A 22800-nucleotide genomic window follows, 5' to 3' on the forward strand; every position below is an offset into this window, starting at 1 on the left:
AGTGGCACGGGGAACATTTCACTGGTAGAGGGAAGAATGAATTCAATTAAATACCAGTAAATTCTGGAAGTAAACATCGCACCGTCTGTAAAAAAGCTGAAGATGAAAAGAGGATGGCTTCTACAGCAGGATAATGATCCTAAACACACCTCAAAATCCACAATGGACTACCTCAAGAGGCACAAGCTGAAGGTTTTGCCATGGCCCTCACAGTCCCCCGACCTAAACATCATCGAAAATCTGTGGATAGACCTCAAAAGAGCAGTGCATGCAAGATGGCCCAAGAATCTCACAGAACTAGAAGCCTTTTGCAAGGAAGAATGGATGAAAACCCCCCCCCAAACAAGAAATGAAAGACTCTTAGCTGGCTACAGAAAGCGTTTACAAGCTGTGATACTTGCCAAAGGGGGTGTTACTAAGTACTAACCATGCAGGGTGCCCAAACTTTTGCTTCAGGCCCTTGTCCTTTTTTGTTATTTTGAAACTGTAAAAGATGGAAAGAAAAAATAATCTTGTTTAAAATATTAAAGAAATGTGTCATCTTTAACCTTATGCCTTTTGGAAATCAGTTCATCTTTTACTCGCTTAGCTATTCACAGTAACAGAAATTTTGACCGGGGTGCCCAAACTATTGCATGCCACTGTACAATGAAAACTGTTTTACATCCCATCCATACAGGTCATTCATCACATCAGTTTTCTGAAGTAGTGGAGGGGAAAAGTGATAATAGCTCAGAATAATCCTGTTGCAGTTTACAGAGTGCACTTTAGGCAGATGAATTGAATTGACTTTAGTTCTTACATCCTTCACATACATGAGTAAAAATCTTTACGTTACGTCTCCGTCTAAATGTGTAATGTGCAATCATAGTAATTTATAATAATTTATAATAAATAGAACAAATGTAACATAGAAATGCACTCAGATCAGCGTGAGTTAATCAGTCTGATGGCTTGGTGGAAAAAACTGTCGTGGAACCTGTTGGTCCTGGCTTTTATGCTGCGGTACCGTTTCCCAGATGGTAGCAACTGGAATAGACCGTGGTTGGTGTGATTCGGGTCCCCAGCGATCCTTCGGGTCCTTTTTTCACACCTATTCCGAATCATGGGAAGCTCACAACTACAAATGCACTGGGCTGTCTGCACCACTCTACAGAATCCTGTGATTAAGGGAGGTACAGTTCTCATACCAGGCAGTGATGCACCCAGTCAGGATGCTCTCAATTGTAAGAAGTCCTTAGGACTTGGGGACCTATACCAGACTTCTTCAACCATCTGAGGAGAAAGAGGTGCTGTTGTGCTTTTTTCACCACACAGCTGGTGTGTACAGACCACCGGAGGTCCTCGGTGATATGGATGCCGAGGAATTTAAAGCTGTTTACCCTGTCAACCCCAGATCCATTGATGTCAATAGGGGTTAGCCCATCTCCATTCCTCCTGTAATCCACAACCAGCTCCTTTGTTTTTGTGACATTGAGGGAGAGATTGTTTTCTTGACACCACTGTGTCAGAGAGATGACTTCTTCCCTGTAGGCCACCTCGTTATTGTTTGAGATTAGGCCAATCAATGTGGTGTCATTGGCAAATTTAATTTGCAGATTAGAGCTGTGGGTGGTGACAGTCATGGGTATACAGGGAGTAAAGGAGAGGACTTGGTACAAGAACAGGAAAACAGATTATTATCTGAATGGTGGCTGATTAGGGAAAGGGGAGGTGCAACGAGACCTGGGTGTCATTATACACCAGTCATTGAAAGTGGGCATGCAGGTACAGCAAGCAGTGAAAAAGGCGAATGGTATGCTGGCATTCATAGCAAGAGGATTCGAGTACAGGAGCAGGGAGGTACTACTGCAGTTGTACAAGGCCTTGATGAGACCATACCTGGAATATTGTGTGCAGTTTTGGTCCCCTAATCTGAGGAAAGACATTCTTGCCATAGAGGGATTACAAAGAAGGTTCACCAGATTGATTCCTGGGATGGCAGGACTTTCATATGAAGAAAGACTGGATCGACTAGGCTTATACTCACTGGAATTTAGAAGATTGAGGGGAGATCTTATTGAAACGTATAAAATCCCAAAGGGATTGGACAGGCTAGATGCAGGAAGATTGTTCCCGATGTTGGAGAAGTCCAGAACGAGGGGTCAGAGTTTAAGGATAAAGGAGAAGCCTTTTAGGACGGAGATGAGGAAAAACTACTTCACACAGAGAGTGGTGAATCTGTGGAATTCTCTGCCACAGGAAACAGTTGAGGCCAGTTCATTGGCTATATTTAAGAGGGAGTTAGATATGGCCCTTGTGGCTACGGGGATCAGGAGTATGGAAAGAAGGCAGGTACAGGGTTCTGAGTTGGATGATCAACCATGATCATACTGAATGGCGGTGCAGGCTCGATGGGCTGAATGGCTACTCCTGCACCTATTTTCTATGTTTCTATATTTCTACACAGCCCTGAGGGGCTCTAGTGTTGAGAGTCAGCGGTGTGGAGGTGAGGGAGCCTACTCTTACCACCTGCCAGCGATCTGACAGGAAGTCCAGGGTCCAGCTGCACAAGGCCGTCTCAGCTTCCTGATAAGGTGCAAGGTAGATTGAGATTTCAATGTCAAGAGTCTATCTTACCTTACAAGAGGTCCTTTCAATAGTCTTATAACAACAGGATAGAAGTTGGCCTTGAAGCTGGTGGTACATGCTTTCAGGCTTTTGTAACTTCATCCTGATTCGTATGGAATGAAGGGAGAATATCTGGGATGAGGGGGGGAATTCATGCTGAGTCCACAACTCTTCACTTCCTCATGATCTCAGGCAAAGCAATTGCCACACCAAGCCCTGCTGCTTCTGGATTGGATGCTTTCTATGGTACATCGATAAAAATTGGTGTGAGGCTCAATGGGGTCATGCTGAATTTCTTTAGTCTCCATTGTTCTTAAAGAAACAACATTGAGTATTCTCCAGTCTTCAAATACCTTGCCTGCAACTGGAGAGGATACAAAGATCTCTGTCAAGACCCCAGCAATCTCTCCCTTGCTTTTCTCAGTCTTGGGATAGATTGATCTTAAAACTTTATAAGACACCTAACACCATCTCTTCCTTAATATAGACAAGCCTTAGAGTATCAACAGAAACATCCCCAATCTCAGCATTATCCATGTCACACTCACTGGTGGATACCAATAAGAAGTTTTCATTAGGGAGCTCATTAAGTTCCCATAGGGAGATGTGAGGGACAAGTTTTTTTTTACAGAGTGGTGGGTGCCTGGATTGTGCTACCTGGGGTGGTGGTGGAGGCAGATACTTTAGAGACTTCTAAGAGATGTTTAGATAGGCACATGAATGTAAGGAAAATGCAAGGATGTGAACATTGTGTAAGCACAGGGGATTTGTTTAGTTGGCCATTTGATTACTAATTTAATTAGTCTGGCATAATTTTGTGGGAAGAAGGGCCTGTTCCTGTGCTGTACTTTCTTATGTTCTAATCACCCCAGGCTCAACATACAAATTCCCACCACTGTCCTTCAGTGGATATACCCTTTTCCTAGTTTACACCCTTGCTTCCAATAGAATGTCTAGAGATGCACCTCAATACACGATAATAGCATTCAAATATATCAATTCTTCTAAGAAAAAGGTCTGTATGCTCTGATGAATAGAACTAGATGCATAGCCTTTTCAAAGAGCCAACACAAGCACAGTGGGTTGAAAAAATATTGATAGAACTGTTTTCTTCAATGAAGTGAAGACTGTTCTAAAATGAATGGTCCCAACTATGAAAATCTTGGGCTAGGTTCTTCACTAAATATTTCCAACAGGAATAACCAACTCAAAACAAACATCTGTGTCAAATGCTAATGCAATATAAATCCTTCCACTGAATTTTCAGTCATAAGCACAAAGTTACAGCACAAAAACTGGTTATGAAGTCATTTTCAATAGAAGAAATATTACAGGCTGCTTGTTTGTGCATTAACAAGACGGCAGATGGTATGAACAGTTGGTGGCTTTGTTTGCAAGCAGTGCATGGTAAACAGCAATTGAAATCAGTAGAAACATTCATGCCTTTTAATAATGAGAATATGCCACAGAATCATTGACTACAAACCAATGCAAGCATAAAATACATCTTGAATATAGGATGAGACACTAATTCCATAAAGTTCATATCTTCCATTTTCTGTATCCTATTAGACTATGCCCTTCAGAAGTCATCTCTAGCCACAAGTATCCATCATCAGAGGCTGAGATTATATGCTTTTCCAACACAAAACATACAAGCTTCTGCTCCATGGATTGGGAATTTGCAGATTTTCTTTATCCTTGTAGAACCCTCTCTTCTACCACCCATCAAGATTTCCTCATCACTGTCCTCGCTCTGACATCCACCATCATGAAGTGCTTCAAAGGAATGGTTATGACACACTTCATCTCCAGCCTCCTAGTCAACAACTATCCACTGCAATTCACTTCTCTCGGATACGTTCATTGCTGATGCCATCTTCCTTGCCCTACACTCATCTGTGGAGCACTGGGCACTAAGGACACCTACACTAGCATATTTGTTGATTATCCCTTTACTTTCAATACCATAATTAGAAGCAAACTCGTAACCAAACTCCTAGATGTGGGCCTTTGCAACTACATCCTTCTTGTCCAATAGACTGCAGTCAGGAACAGCTTTGTCTCAATTATTCTCAACACTGCTGCCCCACAAGGCTGTCCTCACCCCTCTACTCCCTGTACACTCATGGCTGTGTGGCCAGATTCTGCTCTAATTCCATCTACATTTGCAGATGACACCAGCATAGTGGGAAAATTCAAGTGATGGTCAGTTGGAATAAAAGAACGAGATAGAGATTCTTGTGGCATGGTATCATGAGAACAGAGGAAACCTGTCATCGGCTTCAGGATGTTGGGCGCTGTATACTCTATTTACATCAATGGAGCTGAGGTTGAGATGGTTGAGAAATTCAAATTCCTAGGAATAAGCATCACAAATAGCCTTTCCTGGTTCAACTCCATACACTCAGTGACTTGAGTGACCACTTTATTAGATACACCTGGTTAATGCAAATATCTAATCAGCCAAACATGGCAGCAACTCAGCGCATGAAAGAATGCAGACATGGTCAAGAGGTTCCGTTGTTCAGACCAAACATCAGAATGGGGAACAAATGTGACTGAGCTTGGAATAATTGTTGGTGCCAGACAGGTGGTCTGAGTATCTCAAACTGCTGATCTCCTGGGATTTTCATACACATCATCTCTAGAGTTTATAGAGAATGGTACAAAAAACCAAAAAAAAAACCAGTGAGTGGGTATAAATTTAATAACGCCTTTTCCATATCAGCTAAGCTCTCTTTACATCACATGGCAATTATTAGACAATGTAGGACATCACATTTGCAGAAATGGTACCAAAGGCCCTGAAGATAGACAAGTCCCCTGGTCCTGATGGAACGTATCCCAGGGTATTGAAAGAAATGGCTGAAGTTATAGTAGAGGCTTTGGTGATAATTACCAAAATTTTCTGGACTCTGGGTAGGTTCTGGTGGATTGGAAGACAGCGAATGTCAAGCCACTGTTCGAAAAAGGACGTAGGTAAAAGGCGGGTAACTAGGCCAGTTAGTTTAACATCTGTATTTGGAAAAATGCTTAAAGCCATCACTAAAGAAGCAATAACAAGGCATCTGGAAAGAAATAGACCCATCAGGCAGATGCAGCATGGATTCAGCAAAACCAGGTCCTGTTTGACAAACTTGCTGGAGTTTTTTGAGGATATTACGAGCGCAATGGATAGAGGGGAACAGATGGGCATAATTTACTTGGATTTCCAGAAGGCGTTCGATAAGGTGCCATATGAAAGACTTATTCATAAGTAAGGATGGATTGAGTTCAGGGTGATGCATTAGCATAGTTAGAGAATTGGTTAGCTAATAGAAAGCAGAGAGTTGGGATACATGGGTGTTAGTCTGTTTGGCAATCAGTGGTGTGCGGTGTGCCGCAGGGGTCGGTGCAGGACCCACAACTTCAGAATATATATTAACGATCTGGAAGAGTATAATGTATCTAAGTTTGCTGATAATAGTAGATTGAGTGGAAAAGCAAATTGTGCTGAAGATATGGAGAGTCTGCAGAGAGATGGATAGGTTAAATAAGTGTGCAAGGATCTGGCAGATGGAATGCAATATTGGTAAATGTGAGGTCATCCACTTTGGAAGGAAAAATGGAAGAGCAGGTTATTAAATGGTTAAAAAAATGCAGCATGCTGCTGTGCAGAGGGATTTGGGAGTGCTTATGCATGTATCATAAAAGATTAGTTTGCAGGTGCAACAGGCTATCAAGAAGGCAAATGGAATGTTGGTCTTCGTTGCTAGAGGGATTGAATTTAAGAGCAGGGAGGTTATGCTGTAACTGTACAGGGTACTGGTGAGGCTGCACCTGGAGTAGTGCATGCAGTTCTGGTTGTCTTACTTGAAGAAGGATATACTGGCTTTGGAGATGGTGCAGAGGAGGTTCACCAGGTTGATTCCAGAGATGAGGGGGGGTTAGACTATGAGGAGAGATTGAGTCGCCTGGGACTGTACTCACTGGAATTCAGAAGAATGAGAGGAGATCTTGTATAAACGTATAAAATTATGAAAGGGATGGATAAGATGGAGGCAGGAAAGCTGTTTCCACTGGTAGATGAGACTAGAACTAGGGGACATAGCCTCAGGATTCAGGGGAGTAGATTTAGAATGGAGATGAGGAGGATCTGCTTTTCCCAGAGAGTGGTGAATCTGTGGAATTCTCTACCCAATGAAGCAGTGGGGGCTACCTCATTAAACATATTTAAGACAAGTTTGGATAGACTTTTGCATAGTAAGGGAATTAAGGGTTATGGGGAAAAGGCAGGTAGGTGGAGATGAGTCCAGATCAGCCATTGTCTTATTGAATGGCAGAGCAGGCTTGACGGGCCGGATGGCCTACTCCTGCTCCTATTTCTTGCATTCTTATGTTGCTTAAAAAACATCACCCAAACAAGAGGGTTCAGCAGTCCTAAAGAAGGAAAGTGTTACCAGACAAAAAATACATTCCTTTGAGATACAGCAAGAATCTCCTTATCATTATTGATCAGATTAACAGTTTTAATGGATTATTTGGAAGAAGAATTGCTGAAATTGCAGCTGTCAGTGGTTGAGCTGTGAAACCCAAACATTGATATGAATAAACTGGAAGCAATTAAAAAAAAATCCTTCACCGTTAGTAGGTTTACATCTCATTAGAAAAATATTTTTTAAAGAACGATAATAGCCTTTGTATGGTTGTTAGGGTGGTAATAAGACTTGTGTGTCTATGGTTGTTATATGAAGCAAGTTTAGATTCTGTCCTGAGGAAACATCTTGGCCCGAAACATTGACTGTTTATTCCTTTCCATAGCTATTTGACCTGCTGAGTTCCTCCAGCATTTCATATGTGTGTTGCTTTCAATTTCACAGATCTGCACAATGTCTCATGTCTAGATTCAGTAGAGTTGCTTATTTCCCAACAAAAACTGTAAATCACAATGCAAATAATGAAGCATCTACAAACTAGTGCCACTGTGTAATCAACAAGTTACTCAACCTACTCTGGATTTCTTTCCTGTGCTTTCATCATTCTTAGCTTGCTTTAGAAGAGGTCTGGTTAAAGAAAACCTATTAAGTTACTCTACTTTGCCATCTGGAATTAACAGCATTTTCCACTGATGAGTTAGGCAGTTGTGTTGGTAATTGTGGGCCATTTGGGTCTTCTATAGGTAATGTTGTTCAGTCTGAGTTTCTAAATAAACATCCATGAACAAATTGGGCCTATTTTGTAACAGATTATTACTGGCCTTCTATTTGTGAATTATTTTTGTTTACAAATAAAATTTTAATTGGAATTGATTTGTCCTTCTGGAATATTGGTCCAGAATATAATCCCCACCATTGTGGGACCTGTTTTGAATACATCTCCTACAAGGTGTTGGAAGTCCAAAGCAGGTAACTCTCACTTTGTGCTAAGTTTTTAATTTGAATTTTGAAACCCACAACTACATCACTCCTTGTTGCTTCAGAATGTCGCTGTTTAGCTAAGTTTCTGCAGTACTCAACTATTTAGTTGCTTGTGGCACCCTTGGTCACCAGTTATGTTTATTTTGCATTAGAGACTTAAAGATTTACAAAACCGTTCATTTGTCTGCGAGTGCAACTGGGAGGTGTGGGGACCATGGGGAAAAGATATGGGGCTAGTGTGTGCTGGGTCTTGTATCACTGCTCTTTGTTTCGTTGTTCCTATTCACCGAACTGACTCTACCTTCCTGATGGCTTGTCTTGAGAACAGACCCTGTGGGCTGAAATACGAGAAGGCTAAAGAGTGGAGAATACCATGTGTGAACGCATTGTGGCTTTGTGACATTCTTCTTGGGAACTTTGATGCCCTGCGGCAGATACAGCACAGTCGCTACACAGTGTTTGGACTGCAGGATCCTCTTGCTCCTAATTCTCAACTGGTCGCGAATCTTTTAGGTAGAGTATATCAACTTTCAATTGCTGAATTATCAGATATGGCGCAGTATTTACTGCTGGAAGGCCAAATTTGGGGAAAATATGGCATAAGATGAAAAATGTTTGGAATACTTAGATCAGTGAGCATCTGTGAAGAGTGAAAGAGTTAATAAAAAGTAATTTGTTAGATGTTCATTTAAGATTATTGAAAGCTCTGCAACATATTTTAGTGTTGCCTGGCCTGTGTTATTAGCCTGCAATAACATTTTATTTTCAAGCAATTTGTGGGAATTGAAGTAGCTTTTAATTTTCTATTGTTGATTGATGTTCTTCTAAATTTTGTCCTCAGCTGCTTGGCGGGTGCCCTTGAAAATATCACCAGAGCTTTTGATGGTACGTGAACATTTAATTACCCTGTATCATGGCTCATAGAGTTGTATGTTTATAGGTCAGAAAAGGGGGCAAGCATGTCGACGCTGATGATTGTTTGCTTTCACCACCACCTCTGGCAATAAGTTCCAGATACCTGCCACTCTTCATATTGAAAAAACACCTTTAAAACTTCTCACATTAAAGCAATGCCTTTGTTTTCATTACCTCTACCACAGGGGATAAAGATTTTGTCTATCCTATCAATGCTCTCATAATCTTATACTCTTCAGCTTCCTTCGCTCTAAGGAAAACAACCCCAGCCTATCCAACCTCTCCCAATCACTAAAGTCCTCCAAACCAGGCAACATCCTGGTGAGTCCCCTCTGTGCTGTCTCCAGTGCAATCACATCATTCCTGAAATATGGCAACTAGAACTTCAGTCTGTTGTAATGTTTCCTTGATTTGCTCTATTCATTGTAAAGTCCTCCTGCATACAAATTATTAGCCCACATGTTTGGCTTTGTGGATTAAATATCTTGTTATTTAAACCAAGAAATTGCTGTGCTTCACTGGAAGTGTACCTCCCCAGTTGGCATAGTAAAGAAACTGAGCAAAAATACATTTTGCTTCATATTTAATGACCTCGGGATTTCCAAAACTACTTCCTGCAATGGAAGTGGAATCAGTCTACTAATATAGGAAATACAGGAGCAAATCTACCCGTAACCAGGTTCACAAAGGAAAATGGATATTAACAACCAATCTTCCCAACTCTAGGATATAGCTGCAAGTATTCCACAATGTGATCTCTTCAGCTGCTCCATCAATGCTTGCTGTAAGTGGGATGGTCACTGATTCCTCAGGTTCATTTTGTATACTGAAGGAATCCATGCTTGCAGAACAGCCTTCAAAGTCCAAAGTGTATTTATTATCAAAATATATTTATGTATCCATGAAAAAGCCCACACAACAAAGACAGTCAAATATTCAAAGTGTGTGTGAAAAAAGGAACACAAACCGCAGAGTCCCCAAAAGTGATTTCACAGTCGAGGGACCAGTTCAGTGCTGAGGCAAGTGTAGGTGATCGCGACTCCTGCACTTCATGGCCAAAGGTTGTAGTGAGAAGAGAGGGATTTGATTTGATGTCATAAATGGAAAGTAGCATTCAGTGCACATAAAACTCTGAAAGTGATCATCAAAGAGGGGATAATCAGTGGAAATGTTTATATGGGATACCTCAACATCAATCTCCTGAGATTGTCATTAACCAAAAACTTAACTGAACAAGTCTATATAAGAGCAATGCCATGTCAGTCATGAAATCATATGGTACAGAAACTGTTCTTTCAGCCCATGCCAGCTATCAAGACCTATCTGTATTAATTCCCATTTACTGGTATTTGGTCCATTCTGACAATGCAAGTGCTTTTCGTCCTATGTGATACAAAGCCAGGGGATTGGTGTTCTGTAGCAAATGACTCTTCCCCAATTGAGACACAGGTCAGTTGTGCAATGCAATACACTCCACTTGCCTAGCTGATTGCAGCTCCAGCATCCCGGGCCTTAGAAGGCTCAATAGTCCCTGCCAAAATTCAAATTAGGAGGAGAGGGCAGCAATTGCATAGGGATACTGCCACCTTCAGGTTCCTTTCCAAGCTAACAGCATTCTGACTTGGAAATACGACCTTTCTGTCACTGATGCTCAGTTAAATTCCTGGGCTCCCTGCATAGCTGTAAAATGGTAGCTCATTCACCACACAACCTGCGGTAGTTGCAAAAACTAGTTCAATACCAGCTTCTCAATAAAAGTTATGGATGGCCAGCAAGTTCTGCTCTTGTTAACAATGCCAAAGTAACTATAAGAGAGTACAGTCTGTTTAACAACAAGTCATAAATACAAGAGATTCTGCAGATGCTGGAAATCCAGAGTAACACACAAAACGCTAGGGGGACTTAGCAGATCACACAGCATCTGTGGAGGGAAATGAACAAGTCAATGGACTGAGACCCTTCATCAGGACTAGAAAAGGGAGGGGGGGGGTTTTGTTTGGAGAATGCTGCCCAATTACACCGATGTGATCAATTAACCTACTAGCCCATAGTTAGTTACTGCTTCCCCCATTCCAAAGATCACTAATCTGAACCTCTGGAATGTGGGAGGAATCTGGAGCATCCGGAGGAAACGCACACTGTTGTGGGGAGTATGCACAAACTCCTTACAGGCAGCAGTGGGAATTGAGCCCAGCTCACTGGTGCCGCAATAACATTACGCTACCGTGCCGCCCCAGAATAAAAAAGTGAGGGGACTTGCCAGCGTGTCTGCTTCCCCTTCCACCATCTTATTCTGGTTTCCCCTCCCTTTCTTTCCTATCCTGATGAAGGGTCTTGGCCCAAAATGTCAGCTGTTAAATTGCCTCCAGAGATGCTGTCTGACCTGCTGAGTTTCTCCAGCACTTTGTGTGTGCTACTCAGATGGTTTAATCCATTTTAATTTAGTTGATTGGGGACAAATATTTGCTGGGACATTTAGGGGATGATATCTGTGCTATTGTGCTTTTAACCTAAATGAACTGGTTCCCTGGGCACAAGTCAAAATCAGGTTATTTTCATTGACAGACGTATATCATGAAGTTTTGTTTTGTGGCAGCAGCACAATGCAATACAATGTTTACTATGAATTTCAAAATAAATGTTACAAAAGAGGAATAACGCACATTGGTGTTCATGAGTTCATGGACTGATCAGAAATCTGATGGGATAGAGGCAGTTCCTAGATCGTTGAGTGTGGGTCCTCTACCTTCTCCCCGATGGTAATATCAAGAAAAGGGCATGTCCCAGATGGTCCTTAATGATGGGTGCTGCCTTCTTGAGCCACGGCTTCTGATACATATCCTCATTGATGGGGAGAGTTGTACCCATAATGGAACTGGCTGAGTCTGCAAGTAGTCAGAATGCTGTCCTCTGTACATCTGTAGAAACTTGAAAGAATCTTTGATGACATGCCAAATCTTGTTAAACTCTGAAGTAGAGCCATTGATGTGCAGAATTTATGTCCCAGTTTGGATGATCCTCTAGGAATTCTGTTTCCACTTTTGTATTCACATTTAAATCAACTGCATACTAGTTACAGCACAGAATGGGGTATTTGGTAAGCTCTTTTGTTTTAACAGATCATTGGTTGACGCATGTATTATGTCAGTAGTCTTGTCAGTCTCTGGACCCTGGCAACAGTTGCAGGGTTGACCTCTGTTGTTCACTTCTGACACCCACTCCAGCGTCCTACCATCTCTGATGACAGTGCCCTGGCTGATGACGCGTTGTTAATTAGTCCACTCTCAGTGAGACAGAAAAAGACCCAACACTATCTTGCTTGTCTCGTTGATGCAACACATTTCTCTTTCCAAGCACACCAGCAACTGCCTCGTCTTATACTTGCAATCTGATACTCTTTTCCCTATCATATTTCTGGTTCTACTCACACTTCTGGTCAGCTGTAATTCTGTCTTAAATTTAAGTTGTGCTGTGCTTGAATCTTTCCAAACTGGTCAGTGGGCTTCAAAGTGGAGATCTATGTATTCAAACTAGTGGGTCATCTGTAGATTAAGAGAACTTTGCTCTCAAATGGATGTCTTTTTAATCAGAAATATTTTGTGCTTTTTTGTGAAATATATTCATTAAGTTTGTTAACTGTACTTCACTGCCTTAGGTAAGAGGCTTCAAGCCTACTGTTTCCTTGACAAATTGATTTATGTCACTACATTTACTTTGGCTTGCAGCATGAGAGAGGAGACTGGAGGCAGTTGTGTTCTGATTTTGAAATTGATTATAGTTCAGTCAGAATATAGAGTTTGGACATTGTGGTGTGTTGTACTTGCGAGACCATGGATCTGCGCCTGGAAAGTCTTCACTCTCCAGGGCACAGGCCTGGGCAAGGTTGTATGGAAGACCAGCAGTTGCCCATGCTGCAAGTCTCTCCTCTCCACAACACCAATGTTGTGCAAGGGAAGGGCATTAGGACCCATACAGCTTGGCACCAGTGTCGTCGCAGAGCAATGTGTGATTAAGTGCTTTGCTCAAGGACATAACACGTTCCCTCGGCTGGGGCTCGAACTCACGACCTTCAGGTCACTAGTCCAATGCCTTAACCACTTGGTGTTCTATCTTTTTATTATTGGTGTTGAGCGTTTCACATTTCCCTGACAGTTTTCAGGTTTAATAACTATTCTGCAAGTATTTTAGCAATCAGACTTCTCAAATGTCTGGCAGAAATCCTGTGAGCAACCAACAGTGGATGTTGGAAGCAACCTGCCAATAATGTTACCCATCACAATGATAAAATTAAGACCTCTGCTGTTAACAGCTGCCCTCCAGCTGTCAGTTGAACTAAATTTTTGTGTGTACTGAAAGCAAGTAGAATTTTAACCTTTTTGTTTAGAAATAAACCAGTGGATTGCATATTGATTTGACCCACTGTGCTGTGGAGTGATTTGTTAATGATTGTGGGAGGAAGGGAGATGAAAAGTATGTATATCGATCCAAGGGAAAGTGTCTGTCATCGTTATGCAGCATAGAAGCCAACCCTACAGCCTACATGCCGACCACCAAGTGCCTACCTACATTATTCTCATTTTCCAGCACGTGGTCGGTGGCTACCTTTATCCTTGGTAATTCATGTGCTTGTCTAGATTTTAAATATTATGGCACTTCAAGAGGTTCAGAATGCTGGGATCTGAAACAATGATCTGCTAAGGACTCAGCAAGTCTAGTATATTTTGGGGGGGGGGGGGAGGGTGCAAGGGCAGGACCTGATGCATGGTTTTGACTGACTTTATCAGCAGTTCTTCCTCACCCTCGCCACCGCACAGATGCTGCTGGACCGGTAGGGTACAGCAGTAGGTATTCTCGACTTGAGTTCCTCCAGCAGATTGCTAGTTAAATGTTATGAAAATAGTTTTCTCCTCCTTCCACTCAGTCAAGTCTTGTAGATTCCAGACACCTAGTAGTTGAAAATAACCTTTCTCAGATCTTCACTAAACCTTTTACCTTTGCCTCATCTGATGATCTGAATCCCTTTTCTGTGACAAAAAGTTTCCTGTAGGTCCCCTCGAAAATTATATGCTTCAATCAGAATTAAGTTACTTTCAAGATGAGGGCTGAGTATAATTTGTTTTTTTGCTGGGCATATTTTAACTTGCAATAAAACAGAAAATACTCAAATATTCAGTATTTGTAAAGAGAGCAACCGTAATATTTTTCAGGTTCATTACCTTACATCAAAGCTACAAAAAGTAGAGATTAGACAAGTTCTAAGTTGATGGGAAATGAACAATTTATAGTTTTAAATGGGATAAGGGAGTAGGGTGGAGAGAACAAGAGAGTAAGTGGCACTTAACAAGTGATAAGAGCCTGGCAAAAATGGTAAAAGTATTGTGATTAATAAAAGATAAATCTGGAAGATGAATAGAAGGCAATAAATATGAAAGCAGCAGAAAATAATGGAGATAAAAGTCATTGAAAGCTGGTAATTGCAGTGTATAGATTGGAGCTGTTGAAACTCTCAGTAAGGTGCCCTGTCAGAAAATGAACATCTGTTCCTCAAGCTTCAATTTAAGTTCAAAGTAACACTGTAGGAGATCAGAGTGGAAGTGGGTTGGAGAAACAAGGTAACAGAAGCAGGTCACTATATTCATCATCTTTTTTCCAATTATTTCCTCTTTTCTCCCCACTTTGCTTGTTGAAACCTGGTTAATGTCACTCATCCTTACCACTACCAACATTTCTCAAGCTCAACACCATCCAACGCTGTCAGATATAACAACCAGTTTGTTCTGGGAAAGTAAAAACAGAAAATGCTGGATGTACTCAGCAGTCTAGGCCTTGCCTATTCTAATGAATGGTCTGAAATGTTGACATTGTTTCTCCTACCGCAGATGCGGCCTGACTTGCTGAGTAGCTCCAGCACTTTCTACTTTGGTTTTAAATTGTCCTGAGAGTTTTGGGAAAAGATTATGGCATGGTGTTACTTGCCTGACCTAAATATTGGGTGGGGTACTGGTACCTTACAATTGTGATGTGCTGTGGCTCCCCAAGGTTTTGATTTACAGTTATTTAGTCTACATGTCATGAGAATACATTAAAATAGGAGCAGGAGTTGGGCCATTTAGCCTCCTGAGCCTGTTGTGCCATTCTAAAAGATGACAGCTGATAAGGTTGAGAGCTTTTAGTTTCACGGAGTGAACACCACCAAAAGCCTGTCCTGGTCCAATCACATAGATGCCAAAGCTGAGAAAGTTCACAACTCTTAATTCCTCAGTTAAAGAATTTGGCATGTCCCCTTTGACCCTTACCAATCAATGCACCATAGAAAGCATTCCATCTGGATGCATAACGATGTGGTATGACAACTGCTCTGCAGTGACCGCAAGAAACTGCGGAGAGCTTTGGACACGGCCTAGCACACCTCAGAAGCCAGCCTCTCCTCCGTGGACTATGTCTATTCTTCATACTGCCTCAGTGAGCAGCCGGTATAATCAAAGACCCTACCCAACCCGGGCATTCTCTTTTACCCCCTCTTCCATTGCGCAGTTGATACAAACGACTTAAAGCACTTAGCACCAGGCTCAAGGACAGCTTTTATCCACTGTTATCAGACTCTGAATGAACCTCTTGTATGATAGAATGGACTCCTGGCCTCACAATCTATCTCATTAGTATTTTGCATCATTTTGTCTGCCTGCACTGCATTTTCTCTGTAGCTGTTATAACTCATTTTGCATTCTGGTACTGCTTTACCTTGTTCTATCTCAATGCACTGTGCAATGATTTGAGCAGCTGTATGCACAGTACTCATGACAAGCTTTTCACCGCTTCTTGGTGCAATTCCATTTCCAATTCTTGCCTGTTCCCACAATTCTTATTTCCTCCAATATCCAGAAATCCTGTCAGACCTTAATAACCAATCCTTATTTTGAGACTGTAACTCCTCATCTAAACTCAGCCAAGTGAAACATCCTCCCTAACTCAACTCTGCCTGGACATCTAAGAATTTTCTGGGTTTCAGTTAGAGAGCCCCTCATTTTCCTGAAGTGTGAAGAATAGGCGTAGATTGGGAGACCACTTCGCCGAGCATCTACAGTCTGTCAACGACATAGATTGGGAGACGGCTTCGCTGAGTGTCTATGCTTCATCCACCAGAACAAGCAGGACCACCCAGTGGCCACCCATTTTACTTCCACTTCCCATTCCCATTCCGTTATGTCCATCCATGGCCTCCTCCACTGCTGGGATAAGGCCACACTTAGGTTTGAAGAACCACACCTTATTTCGTTTGGGTAGCCTCCAAACTGATGTCATGAACATCGATTTCTCAAACTTCCAGTAATGCCTCCACCCCTCCCTTCACCATTTCCCATCCCCTTGTCCGTCTCTCATGTTATCTCCTTGCCCACCCATCGCCTCCCTCTGGTGCTCCTTCGCCTCCCCCCTTCTTCTTTCTTCCATGGCCTTCTGTCTCTTTCACCAATTGACTTCCTAGCTCTTTGCTTCATCTCTCCCCCTCCAAGTGTCACCTATCGCCTGGCGTTTCTCTCTCCCCTCCCCCCACCTTTCCAATCTACCCCTCAGCTTTTTTTCTGCAGTCCTGCAGAGGGGTTTCAGCCTGAAGTGTCAACTGTACCTTGTTTCCATAGATGCTGCCTGGCCTGCTGAATTCCTCCAGCGTTTCGTGTGTGTTGCTCGGATTTCCAGCATTTGCAGACTTTCTCTTGTTTGTGACCAGGAGTTACTGACAGCCAACCTGAAAAGGCTTTGCTTCCTTGTATTCCATGCCTTAATGTAAAGAACCACTTCTTGGGTCTTTTCAGCACCTCTTTATCCTGTTTAAGGTTTAACTTTGTATGGCTATACACTCCAAGGCTCTGTCCCCAGTTGGTGTGTGTGCGCCCTTGCTTTGTTGCAGATCCCCGTCAATTACCTGACGTCTTTGGATTGACTTCCATTTGCTAATTTTCTTAGCTAACCAGTATCCTGCTGCATTCTAAAGCTTTCTTCTGGTTGTAAGCAGTAACTTTTCTATTTGTTTGTTGGCATTATCTGCCTTGTAGTATAACCATGACCATGATTGTTCTTAGCAGATTTTTCTACGGAAGTGGTCTGCCATTGCTGCCTTTTAGGCAGTGTCTTTACAAGATGGGTGACCCCAGCCATTATCATTACTCCAACATCTCAGAGAGAATTGGAAAATAATGGTCTGTCAATGTTTCCCAGTTATTCTTTATACTTTATACTTTATTGTTGCCAAACAATTGGTACTGGAATGTTCAATCATTAACAGCGATGTTTGATTCTGCGTTTCACACTCACTGGATTACAAATATTAAATATTTAAAATAGTTAAAATTAGTAAATATTAAAAATTTAAATTATAAATCATAGATAGAACATAGAAAAATGGGAAGTAAGGTAGTGCAAAAAAACTGAGAGACAGGTCCAGATATTTGGGGGGTGCGGCCCAGATCTGGGTCAGGATCCATTCAGCAGTCTTATCACAGTTGGAAAGAAGCTGTTCCCAAATCTGGCCGTACAAGTTTTCAAGCTTCTGAACCTTCTCCTGGAGGGAAGAGGGACGAAAAGTGTGTTGGTTGGGTGGGTCATGAGCTTGATTATCCTCTTACAGCTTGAGGATTTGATCCACTTTCAAAGAATCTAAACCCTTGAATGTTTTTTCCTTGCTATGTCCATCCCCTTTCTTGTTTCATGCCTTCCCTTTAAAATGCATCACCATTTCCTCTCTGTTATGAAGATAAAAGTTATTTATTTTGAAAAGTTGGCCCAAATCCTGCACCTCCACATACAGATGACCTTTCTTCTCCTTTAATAGGCGTTACTTTTTGCTATCCTCTTTGTTGTGTCTTTGGATCTGCTTTTAAAGGAATGACAGCAGTGAGAGGCTGTGAGGAAGCTTTGCCGTGTCAAAGGTAGAAGGTGACCTATGAGGAGTAAGTGCACTGGGATGGATCTTTTGGCCAAATGACTTTGTGCTGTAACTGTTCTGTAAAAGTATGAAGCGTTTTGATAGGCCATGCTGTTGCTTTCCCTAACAGAGTGTCCGTATCCAATCTAAACAGAAGCAGAATGAATGTAACATTCCACCCCCTGTGAAAAGAGCAAGGTAAGAAAATTAAAGACTTTATTTTTCTGAGAAGTTTTAGTTTGCTTCATTTTCCTGTTGGATAAGGTAATTTGTAAAAACCACCAGAAGTTAAAAGCCCAGGCATCCAAGTCTAAATAACGAGCAGCTGAGAATTTAGGACCTCGTACTCTGCTAATGTGGTTGAGCTGTTGGGTGCCCATAGCTTGGGCTGTCATGTAGTAATTCTTTACTTTTGGTTTGACAGCCCCTTGAAATATACTGAGATTGTGAAAATACCGTATATTAATATAATACGAATTCCCTAATGGTTTGTCATAGTAATATGGCAGAGACGTGGGCTGTTCTACATTACATGATGACCTTTTTGCTCATCTTGAGTAAGCCTATTTGCCCTCAAAAAATCCACTTATGCCTTGCATGCTGAAGAGACAGCCTACATGTCTCTTAAGGTATCTGATTCCATTGTCACCTCTGGTACCAGGTTCCAGATACCAGCCACTCCCTGGGTACTTTGAAAAACACTTCCCCTTCAAACTCCTTCCTTTCACCTTAAACCTGAGTCCACTTGTTTCTGATACGACTGTCTTGGGAAAAAGATTCTGACTATCAACTGGATCTTTCTCTGTTATATTTTTATATACCTCTTCCAGATCACCCATCAGCCACTTTTGCTCCAGGGAAAAGCAATTACAGCCTATCTAAAGTGCTCCAGGCTAGGTGATATCCTTGTGATTTTCCATCACTGAGTTAAGCAGTCAGCACCATTATTGCATTCAGTGATCTCACCTCAGAGAAAAGTACACAGGAGTTCTTGATCAAATTTCACTTCAGTGTATGTGAAGTTTGGCAATTTTGATTTTAGAATCAGATCAGGTTTATCATCACCAGCATGTGATGTGAAATTTGTTAATTTAGTGGCAGCAGTTCAATGCAATACATAATAAAAAAATAAATAAAATAAAACATAATAAACAAATAAATCAATTACATATATTGAATAGATTTAAAAATACATGCAAAAAAAGAAATACTGTTTATTTTAAAAAAAAGTGAGGTAGTGTCCAAAGCTTCAATGTCCATTTAGGAATCGGATGGCAGAAGGGAAGAAGTTGTTCCTGAATCGCTGAGTGTGTGCCTTCAGGCTTTTGTACCTCTTACCTGATGCTAACAGTGAGAAAAGGGCATGCCCTAAGTGCTGGAGGTCCTCAATAATGGACACTGCCTTTATTATGCCTATAGCAAGGCATAATCTCAGTATTTTCAAAAATGCAGGCGGAGATAAAAATCTTTGGACCTCTAAGTTGTTCATTGGAATTATTCTTTCCAACCTCTGAGAAAAGCTATAATTCCTAATGCCTCTGAAGACCAGAAAGATTCCAGATGTGAGAAATTGTTCAGACTGAAGATACGGGAGCATAAATTGATTGTTATTTATACATTTAATTGTCTATTATTCACAGTAAAAATGTCTGACCATTTGAACAGAGCTATATTAATATGAGTTGTAAATCATCTTAGTCCTGCCAACCATCACCCGATAATCCTGCATGCAATAGTACTGTAATGACTTTCAGTCATGTGGAGAAATAAAAAGTCCTAATAGGGCCACATGGTCAGAGAGGGGGATAGATTTGAATATTTTCTTATTGATGCAATACATTTTTTGATGTAATACATCATCTTTTTAACCAGGATTGAGGATTTGCCTCCCCCATCAAAGAAACTTCCTCCAGAATCCACACCAGTAGTGCTGTTTACAGGATTTGAACCTGCACAGGTTCAGCTGTACATCAAGGTAACCTTCCCTTTGCCTTCTGTCTTCCTCCCTGAATAACATGGCAGCTTTGATATGAAATCTATGGCAAGCACCAGAAAGGCAGAGCTTATGTGGGCTAACTTTTGTCCAGAGTGAATGTTGCTGGCATAACCAGCATTCTATAATGCTGCTAAGAAGCAAGTGATGAGATGGTCAAGCTGCTTTAGGTCTGCTATCATGTTTCCACCAGACCAGAGAAGGACGGAAGATTTCCTTCCCTGAAAGGCGTTCTAGTGAACAGAGGAAAAGGAAGATAAGTCAGATAAATTAGTGCCTGAACAGATGGTGGAGGAGGGAGGACTTTCAATGTATAGATTACTTGAGGTGTTTCTGTGGAAGTTAGGATCTGTACAAGCCAGACAGCTTGCACCTGTATTGAAACAGGGCCACCTTCACTGTGGGAGGTGGAGGGGGTTTGCAAAAGCTAACTTGGCAATGAAATGGAATACAGAGCAGGAGTCAGTGGGGGAGGGAGATTAATTATCACTTGATAGTTTAAATCCTCCGGGAGTTCAGTGAAACCCCCTCTCACTGCTCCCCCTCTCTGATCTCTGCTGCTGTCCAACTCTTCGAACACGTGCTTACCCAGACCTGCTACGACAGCCATGTATTCTTCCTGGGAACATGTCTTCAGCACCAGCTTGTACCAAAAAGGGTCTTGGCCCAAAACGTGGAATGTAATTTTTTTTCCATAGAAGCTGACTGGCCTGCTGAGTTCCTACAGCATTTTGTGTGTGTACTCGATAGGTAATGGTGAGAGCAGAGGGACCTCATGTGCATGTCCAAGGGTGCTTGATAAGATAACTCAAAAGGTAAATCTGTGTGGCCAGATTCTGCGTCAACTCCAATACATGTTTAAAGATGATGACAAATGAGAAAATCTGCAGATGCTGGAATTCCAAGCAACACACACAAAATGCTGGAGGAACTCAACAGGCCAGGCAGCATCTATGGAAAAAAGTACAGTCGGCAGGGTTTTGACCCGAAACGTTGACTGTACTTTTTTCCATAGATGCTGTCTGACCTCTGAGTTCCTCCAACATTTTGTGTGTGTTGCTTTAAAAATGATACCACTGGTAGTGGGTTGCATCTCAAATAATGTTCAACTGGAGTACAGGAAGGAGCTAGAGAGCTTAGTAACGTGTGATGACAACAACTTTTGATTCAAAGTTAACAAGACAAAAGAGCTGGTCATTGACTTCAGAAAGAGGGAGGGGTCAGTGCACATGCTCCCCTCTGCATCAACAGTGTTGAGATTGAGAGTTTTACGTTCCTTGGTGTGACTATCACTAGTAGCTTATCCCAGTCCAACCACGTTGTTGTCAGTCAGGGAAACTTGCCAGCACCTGTACTACTTCTCGGGGCTAAATAATTTCAGAATGTCCCTGTCAACTCTTGCCTATTCTTATTTGTGCTCTATAGAAAAGATTCTGTTTGGATGCATGGCAGCTTGGTATGGTAACTACTCTGCACATGACTGTAAGAAACTGCAGATAGTTCATAACTGGGGTATTGCTTTAAGGCAAGGTGGGAATTTGAGGAAGAACTTTTGGACGTTTGGTTGAGATCTGAAAAGCACATTTTAAGTACAGTACTGTGCAAAGGTCTTAAGCACATATATATAGCTTGGGTGCATAAGACTGTTGCACAGTATGGTATTTGTCAGTATGGAGTGAAGAGCGAGTTTGCAAATCTGTCGGGAGCAAAGAGCATTGGGAATGGCGAGGGTGGAGCACTGCGGGAGGGTTGTGGGACAGGTGGCAAAGGAGGAGTGCCAGGGGTTGGAATGGGTGCAAGCACACCCAGCCTTGAGGCACCAGGCAAGACCGTTTGATTTCAAATAATTGGATTATGGATCATTATAGAATGTCTCTCTGGTGCATCCAGCTCTCTCCCCACTTTCCTAACCATGATTCCCCTCCCTGTCTCCTTCCCAGTCAGTCCACAGTAAAGACCCATATCAAAATCAGGTTCATCACTGGCATGTATCATAATTTTTTTTTTGTGGCAGTGGTACATTGCAATACATAAATTACTACAGGACTGTGCAAAAGTCTTGAGCACTCTAGCTATATATATGTGCCTAAGACTTTTGTACAGAACTGTATCTATGTGACCACTTGTAAAGCATTTCTATAGAAAGCTACTAAACCTAGACATAATTGACCCATTTTTAACATTACATTTCAAAGTTATGCATCTGATGGAAGTCTTTCAAAACTAATATGCTAATGGGAGCCATGCGACTGCACAACCTGAGCCAGGCAATTTTTTCCTTTGTTTTCTTCGTCATCGAATTATTAAGGTGCAATAAGGGACCTGCTCTGTCTTACTGAGTTTGTGGCAGTTCCCAGTGGAGAAATGTCACCAGTCCCTTTCACCCACTCCTCCTCTGAGGCTCTGCAAGTGATTCTCTTCAGTTCCCATCCATTTCCTCTTTGAAAGCCTTAATTCTATTTCCACTACCCCTGCAGTAAATGAATTTGACATCTTGCTAGTTTGAGATAGTAATTAACAATTCAACATAAATTTATTAATGAAAGTACGTAAACGTTACCATACTATCTTAAGATTCATTTTCTTGCAGGTATTTACGGGGGAAGAAAGAAATGCAATAGAATTTACAAATAACTATACATAAATAGACAAAGATTAACAAACATCCAATGGGCAAAAGAAGACAAAGTATGCAAATAGTAAAATAATGCTGTATATGAGTTGTAAAGAGTCCTTGAAAGTAAGTCTGTAGGTCATAGAATCAATTCAGAGCAGTGGTGATTGATGTTATTGCATGCCCATTCGGGAGCTTGATGGTTGAAGGGTTAATAACTGATGGTGAATGACCTAAGGCTTCTGTTCCTATTGCCTGATTGTACTAGTGAGAAAGAGGGCAAGGCCTGGATGGTGATGTTCTTTGATGTTTGATGCTGCTTTCTTGTTAGTACTTCATGTAAATGTAT

General features: G+C 41.6%; 1 protein-coding gene across 2 annotated transcripts in view; it reads left to right on the top strand.

Moving 5' to 3' along the window:
• Positions 1-22800, top strand: part of paxip1 (PAX interacting (with transcription-activation domain) protein 1) — a 140593-nt gene that overhangs the window by 103512 nt on the left and 14281 nt on the right. The window contains exons 12-15 of one of the 2 annotated variants that reach the window (XM_072254061.1): positions 8338-8522; positions 8851-8894; positions 17975-18042; positions 19717-19819. In XM_072254061.1, coding sequence (XP_072110162.1) covers positions 8338-8522; positions 8851-8894; positions 17975-18042; positions 19717-19819 — 400 coding nt within the window. The remainder of the gene's footprint in view (positions 1-8337; positions 8523-8850; positions 8895-17974; positions 18043-19716; positions 19820-22800) is intronic. The other variant, XM_072254062.1, reaches the window with a different exon arrangement.

The sequence above is a fragment of the Mobula birostris genome, chromosome 3 (genome assembly GCF_030028105.1).
Source record: "Mobula birostris isolate sMobBir1 chromosome 3, sMobBir1.hap1, whole genome shotgun sequence".
Lineage (NCBI taxonomy): Eukaryota > Metazoa > Chordata > Chondrichthyes > Myliobatiformes > Myliobatidae > Mobula > Mobula birostris.